A 7,227-nucleotide genomic window follows, 5' to 3' on the forward strand; every position below is an offset into this window, starting at 1 on the left:
CATGGGAAGGGGCAAGGTGGCTTGAGCGTAGCTGGCCTCCTGCCTGGGGTGCACCTCTCCCCCTGTCTCTCTCCCTGCGCCCTCTCTGTGATGTGAATGTTAAGTGGTTATGCGTTCCTAGCATTTCACGTAAAGCATTAGAATATTGTTCGTTTTTTTTTTTTTTTTTTTAATAAAAATCAAAAGTGAAGGTTAAAGTTACAGTTGAAAGAAGATGAATGTTTTGTTTCTGTAGAGACTGTTGTTGCAGACCTGAGGTCTTGGGAAGCGTCTTTATTGGCCTTGTCAGTGGTTGGGGGCCTGTCCTGTCCCACACTCCCTGTGGCCACCTGGAGGAGCTTTCGGGGCCGTGAGCACTTGACTCGGGCTCTGTTGGGGTACAGGCGCCTCCTGCCATCCCCTCTCCTTTCTGTGGGCCTCTTCTGTCCGTGCTGGTTCTGGGGGACGTGGCAGCCGTGGGGAGAAGCTGGTGGGGGCAGTGATCCAGGTTTAGCCAGTGCAGCTCCTCGGTCTCCTGAGAGGAAAGTCCATCCACTTGGCCCCACGAGGTGGTTGTTGAGCACAGCCTGGCATAGGCCTCGTGGTGACGTCCCCAGGAGGACTGTCTTCCTACTCTGTGGCTGGGGCCACCGACTCAGGGCAGCCCAGACCACTAGACTGCACCTGCACTGACCTTGAGCCCACTTCTCCGGACGTACGTGGTGGTCCTGGCTCTGCCCTCGCCTGAGATCTAGGCTCTCCCCTCCTCCAGGACAGCCTGCGGGCGCTGACTGGGGTCAGCTCTACTCTCCCCTCTTCGGCAGGCCCCCCGTTCTCAAGCAGCTCTTCTTCCCGTGCTGCCGTGTGGTCCTGCTGTCCCTGTAGGGGCCACCCCCCATCCTCGTCATGAGGGGCCCAAAGCTGGGGGGTGCCTGGGCAGCTCGTGCAGCCCCGAGCCTGTGGGCCAGCCTGGCTGAGCCTGTGGCCTTGAAAGGAGGCCCTGTGGGCAGCCGATGACCGTGACGACATGAGTGTGTCACGCAGGGCCGTGCTGGGACCTGATCTTTTCCCGCCCCATTTCCCCCTTGTTCGGGGCTCACTTTAGTTTTCCTGTAGAGGCTGCTTTAAAATAGTCTACTTCCTAAGCAGTGTGTTGCTGACCCCGCAGACTGCTTCTGGCTCCTGGATGCACTCCTGCAGTTCACGTCGTATGGGGTGACGCCCCCCAGCCTCAGCCACTCGGGGGCTCGGCAGCGCCCCCCCAGTGGAGCAGGCTCGGCAGCCCCGGAGAGGATGGAAGGTGAGCGGCCTCAGGGGTCGGGGTTCCAGGGTGGAGGCTCTTGAAACGACGTGGCTTCGGGGCTCTGGGAAGGAGTGGTTAGCAGGTCTGCGTAGTCACTAGGTACCAGGCGCTGGGCCAGGGTGGCTTCACAGGGACTACTCTCTGAGTCCTCTTAGAACCTGGAAAGCAGATACTTCTTCCAAGTCCATGGAAGAGATGGGCCCAGGTCCCTCAGTAGTGGGCCACTCAGCGGAGCCCTGGTCTGCGAGCCCTCATAGCCTGAGGCCCGCCTCCCAGGCTGTCCATGGACGTGTGGTGTGAGCTGGTGTAGTTCTGACCTTTCTACTGGCTGCACTTAAGGAGTAAAAAGAAACGGGAAGTTCTTGTGATAAAATTGTACAGCCCCAGTCCCCAGAATATTATTATTTAAACGTGTGGCACCCAGCCTCTCAGTTGCTCAGTAGCCATGGGTGGGCAGTGGCTACGGGGCAGCACGGATCTGAGAAACAAAAGGAATTTGGAATTTTGAAAATGGAGATTTTCTTTTTGGTCTGAGCATTAAATATTTGAAGAGATGCTGTTTCCATGAAGTGCATCTACAGGTTAGACTCCTTGAGTGTAGGCACGTATGTGTGATTACGGGCATGTGGGGCCCGGCTGCTGCTGTGCATGCAGCCTGGCCACTTTAGAGGAGGTAACAACTAACGAAGTCTCTTTCCCCGCCTCCTAACAACGATGGCCTGTCTGTGGTGCTGCCCAGGGAACCACCTGCATCGGTACTCCAAGGTCCTGGAGGCCCGGCTCGGAGGCCCTGAGGCGCGCGCACTGCCGGCCTGTCCGCACCTGTCGTGGGCCAAGCCACAGCCTTTAAACGAGACGGCTCCCAGGTTGGTGTCTCCTGTGCTTTTCCACTTCTTCTGCTGGATTTATGATTCATTGCTTCTTTTTTAATAGGAGAGAATGGAATTTTACTGACATCATTATCGAATAATCAAATCTAGCTTGTCATTTGTGATGGTTTTTAAATTAGCGAGCCCCCGTATTGACCTTTAGAATCACGCACCCTGGTGGTATTATGCATAAAAAGAGCTCTGGTAATTAGCCTTCTGGTGAAGTTTGCTTGGTTTTTGCTTGAAAAGCTGTGATCTTGTCCCTGGAAGGGTCGCTCTGACTCCTTAAGCTGGAGATCCGGGAGTTGAGTTCGCCTGTGTGCGGTGTTGATTCTGGAATACAGATGGGGTCTTCCTGTGTCCCACCGGGGCGACCTGGAGTCACGTTTATGCCCTCACCCCGTGCTGGGTGTTGTCCCTGGTAAAGTGACCTCAGACTGTGACAGGCCTAGACACTGTGATCTGCCTGCTTCTCCATCTGGCTGTCAAGCTTGAGCTCTTCGTTTGTGTCAGTTCCTTTTAGAAGCCAAAATTGAGTGACCTGTGCTGTTTCTCTGTTCAGGCAGAAGAGCCAGCTCAGTCCACTGGTTCCTGCTTTCTCTAGATCATTCCTCTCCTGTTTTTCTCTTTGGCATTTCTGGCCCCAGCAGGAGATCCTGCTTTGGCGAGGAGGATTGCAGTCCTAGTACAGTGACGCAGGGCCCCATATTTTGGGCATGGGTGTGGGAGACCCCCCCGCCCCCCCACAGCTCCTCTTCCTCTGAGCAGTGCTGCCAGCCACTGTCTCCCTCACGGGCAGCACACCCCACACATGCGGCCATTTCCCCTCCAGGGGCTCCTGCCTTCTCTCCCCTACCAGCTGCCCACTTTGCTTGGGTCTCAGCATGTACAGTGTTGGGGGGCGGTGTGGCAGGACACGGGGACTGCCATCTACACGGTGAACCATGAGGAGGGAGATGCCTGCAGAAGGCCTAGAAGCTTCCTGTGCTTGACTGTCATCATGAACAGAAGCCCTGAGTGCACCTCTCACTGACCATGTCATCTTTAGAACAGGCTTGATAGGAAACGGCATTGGAGATTCATCACGTTGTCTCCTCGTCAGCAGTTTCTTCCTGAAACTTTAATTACTGAGTACTTTTCCATTCCAATTAACACGCCATCATTTAAAATTTTCTGATAAGATTCCATTTTTATATCTCATTTATTTATAACCTATCATTATCCAAACATTCAAACCAGACTTTAATTCCAGCTGTTGTCAGCAGTTCACACTCAGTGGACAGTCGCTGTCGGCAAAGGTTCCTGAAACCCATTTCTCCATGGTACTGCTCTGGGCTCTGAGAACAGGTGACAGTGTCCTAGATCTGCGTGTCCATCAGACAGCCCGTCACGTACCAGCCTGGCCCATCAGGGTGCTGCTGCTGTGCAGCCCGTAGAGTTTGATTTTCACTGTTGCTCTCTGGAATTCCTTCTTCTTAAAACACCCACCAGGCCCCACCTTTATCTCACTTCTTGCTGGAAATTGTTCTCAGTCCTCAGCGACCTAGATCTGGGTCTAGATTCTGAATCTCTGAGGAGATGCAAAACAATGTCAGAGCGTCACAGTCAGCCCTGGAAAGGGCAGGGTCGTCAGCCTAGTGCCGAGTGCAGGTGTTCACTCCGTCCTTGAAACCGGGATGTAGTTCCCGGCGTTGTTCCCGGGCGTCCATACTACGAGTGGCTGTAGGTCAGACCTACGAGGAGCCCCACGCAAGGCTAACCTGTCCTCCCGTCGGGACATTGTGGAATTCTCAAATGATAGTGTGAAGCTCTGTCACCCCGACTGCTCAGCAAGAAAGGGTCACTGTGGGGTAATTAAATTCCAGAACAGGAGAGCGCTGTGAGCGTTAAAAGACAGCCCCATGTATATTCACCTGCAGAGTTATAAAGCTTAAACGCATCGATTCCGTAACTTAGCATTGTCAGTTTAATTTCCAGACTGATGAAACTGAAAAGCAAAGTGAAATCATATAAAATAGAGCAGGTTATAGTCCAAGCAGTTGCCCAGATGGACGTGCCCGATAGCAGCTTATCCGAAAGCCTCTTTACGGAGCTGGCATCTCCTGGCTGCCCACTGACCTGCCTCTTGACTGCTGCTAGAACTCGACTCTCTGCTCTCACTTGGCCAAAGTAAGAGATGGGCCAGCAGGGTCCACATGAATAAGAAGCAGAATGGGGAATTCATAATTGCAAGCATATTTTATTCTCTTCCTTTATTTTAGCCAGAACGGTCTTCAGATTTTCCGTCTGCACTCTTTGCTCTCATCTCTGTGTCTTCCCACGCTGCTCTTGGCCGTGTACCAGCCTCTCTTCCTCAGTTACATGTGCTTCCCATCTCAGAGTTAGTACTGAGAGTAATGATGCAGTCGAAACGAGTGCAGTGCATTTTGCAAAGCACATGTGTTCCCTTCATCATCCTGAGCCCTCAGGCAAGGCCCATGCTCACTCCTTTATTCCCGTGTTTCTGTCCACTGCTTGGTTACTTGGGTGTCTGCCTCGTTCTCCGTCCTGCGCGTAGTGTCCTTGAGGACCAAGGTGACAGCTGGCCCCCAGCACCAGGTCTGCCCCCTTTGCCACATCACAGTAGGTGCCCATGGCTCTGCTGTCCCATGGTGGAGACTGGTCCTTCCAGCCGGGCTGTGTCCACTGCCGCTGTCCACCAGCTCCTTCAGAGGTCACGTGTAGTTTCCTCATTTTCTGCTGGGTCGTGTTCCTGGTTGGAGCCAAGACAGTCTCGTGTTGGTGGTGTTATAGACCCTCTAGAAGCATCTCGTGCATAAGGTCTCAATCTGACGTCCTCGCCTGGGGGCCTGGAAGTGCCCCTCAGTTATCCGCAGTTGTGTTTAGATAGACATAGATGGGACATCAATTCACGTTTCTGTTTAAATCACTTTGTTTCTTAGGAGTTGGCTCCGTTGCCTGGGGCCAGTACAGTTGCTTATGTTTATTTTGTTTGAATCTGTTTTCTTGAAGTAACCTTTGGAAACACCAGAAGTTGCTCTCCATTGACCTGGACAAAGTGGTACTGCCCAACTTCCGATCGAATCGCCCTCAAGTGAGGCCCTTGTCTCCTGGAGAGAGTGGAGCCTGGGACATTCCTGGAGGTCAGTTCTAGGTGCTTTATTGTGGGGCTGAGTCATCCTATGGTTTATTCAAAAGAGCCTCTCCCTTTTGCCCAGGAGGTGGGCCGGGCCGTTCCTGTCTTTGCCTTCCTGGGAGCAGCAGTGGTCCAGGCTTTCTTCCTGGTACAAATCACAAGGCCAGAGCAGACCTAAAGGATCAATCCATTGTGGCCTCTTAGAAAATCCTATCTGAATTTTCAAATCAGAATTTATTTTATGATATTCATCTGTCACAGCCTGGCCCTGAATCCTCAACCCAGACATCTCCACCGATTCTCTGCCCCAGCCCACCTGGGATGGGACTTCCCTAACCTGGGATGCCCAGTTAATTCTGGGGGTGTCCCTTCCCCCAAGTGACATCAGATGTCCTTCCCCCGCCCCCAACCCTGATATGGCTTTGGCCTGGCTAGAATGTTGGGGGCAGGTGGTCCTTTATCTGGGACGATGGGATCAAGTCATTCTGGCAGAGTGTGGGCCCCTCATCTGCTCTGGAAATCCCTGTGCTCTTACATGACTTTATAGCTCCCTGGGGGCATTTCTCCTGGGTCTAGGAACTGGCCAGAGAAACTCCAGGGATCAGGAAGGGGTACCCTGTCCCATGTGGTCCAGCCCTGTGTTCTGGAACCCAGAACACATGTTGTCCAGTTACAGAGCTGACGACAGCACGAACCCAAGGGTCCACCAGCAGCCACGCTCAGTTGCCCACCACAGGTCTCACCTGGGGGAGGCCTTCCCAGCGGTGAGGCCAGCCGTCCTCACCTCCCTGCTGGCCGGCACTTTTGTCTCCTCCTTTCTCTGGGTCACTATGAGCCCAGCTGGTTGCAGCTGTCAGACTGACCATCTTCCCACTGTCCTGCAGGGATCATGCCTGGCCGCTACAACCAGGAGGTGGGCCAGACCATTCCCGTTTTCGCCTTCCTGGGAGCCATGGTGGTCTTGGCCTTCTTCGTGGTGCAGATCAACAAGGCCAAGAGCAGGCCGAAGCGGAGAAAGCCCAGGGTGAAACGCCCACAGCTCGTGCAGCAAGTTCACCCGCCAAAGGCCCCCTCGGTGTGACGTCCCCCCGGCCGGCCGTGAGAGCCAGGGAGCGCCTTCGCAGGCAGCCATGGGGCGGGTGGAGCCGTGGGGTCTGAGGGGCCCCGGCTCGAAAGGGCTCAAGCCTTCACCTGGGCGTCTGCAGTAGCTGAGAGCCTATGCTGCACGGGGCTGGGGCCACTGGAGGGCCCCGAAGGGCAGCCTGGAGTCAGACCTCGCCGGCTGCCCATGCACCAAAGACTAAGACGACGTCTAAAGGCTACTGGGGAGGAAGCAGCTCTGACCAAGCCAGACATGCTCCATAAAGGCTATTTTCTATATTTATTGTTGGGGAAAAGTCACTTTAAAGACTTGTGCTGTTTGGAAGCAAAGCTATTTTTTTTGTCAATGGAATGCAGTTTTTTACTATTTCATCATGAGGACTAACACAGATGCTGCGATCTCCTTTTTGATGAAAGAACAGACTGAGATTTGAAAGAAACTTGCACAAATCTGTGAAACATAGCCCTTTGCTTTATTTTTATAAGTATCAACTGCCATCATGTTTTGTAATTTGGGTCTTGATTTCACCATTGTCGGTGAAGAAAATTTTCAATAAATATGCATTACCTGTATGAAGCTAAGGGGCTTCCTACGTGGCTCAGTGGTAAAGCATCTGCCTGCCAATGCAGGGGACATGGGTTCAATTCCTGGGTTGGGAAGATCCCATGGAGGGAGGGAATGGCAACCCACTCCAATCTTCTTGCCTGAGAAGTCCCACACACAGAGGGGCCTGGTGGGCTGCAGTCTGTGGGGTTGCAGAGACATGTTCAGACATGACTGAACATGCACACATGCATGCATGAGGCTAAGAAGCAATGTGTAAGTGGTCCCTTTCCTA

At 53.3% G+C, this 7,227-nt stretch overlaps 1 protein-coding gene across 2 annotated transcripts in view; it reads left to right on the plus strand.

The window, feature by feature from the left end:
* MBTPS1 (membrane bound transcription factor peptidase, site 1) overlaps positions 1–6,970 on the plus strand; it is a 44,781-nt gene extending 37,811 nt beyond the window's left edge. The window contains exons 20-23 of one of the 2 annotated variants that reach the window (XM_027513927.1): positions 1,148–1,279; positions 2,022–2,148; positions 5,164–5,294; positions 6,172–6,970. In XM_027513927.1, coding sequence (XP_027369728.1) covers positions 1,148–1,279; positions 2,022–2,148; positions 5,164–5,294; positions 6,172–6,368 — 587 coding nt within the window. In that variant the 3' untranslated portion in view covers positions 6,369–6,970. The remainder of the gene's footprint in view (positions 1–1,147; positions 1,280–2,021; positions 2,149–5,163; positions 5,295–6,171) is intronic. The other variant, XM_027513928.1, reaches the window with a different exon arrangement.
* Positions 6,971–7,227: the final 257 nt, after the last annotated feature.

Source organism: Bos indicus x Bos taurus, chromosome 18, assembly GCF_003369695.1.
Source record: "Bos indicus x Bos taurus breed Angus x Brahman F1 hybrid chromosome 18, Bos_hybrid_MaternalHap_v2.0, whole genome shotgun sequence".
In the NCBI taxonomy this organism is placed as follows: Eukaryota; Metazoa; Chordata; class Mammalia; order Artiodactyla; family Bovidae; genus Bos; species Bos indicus x Bos taurus.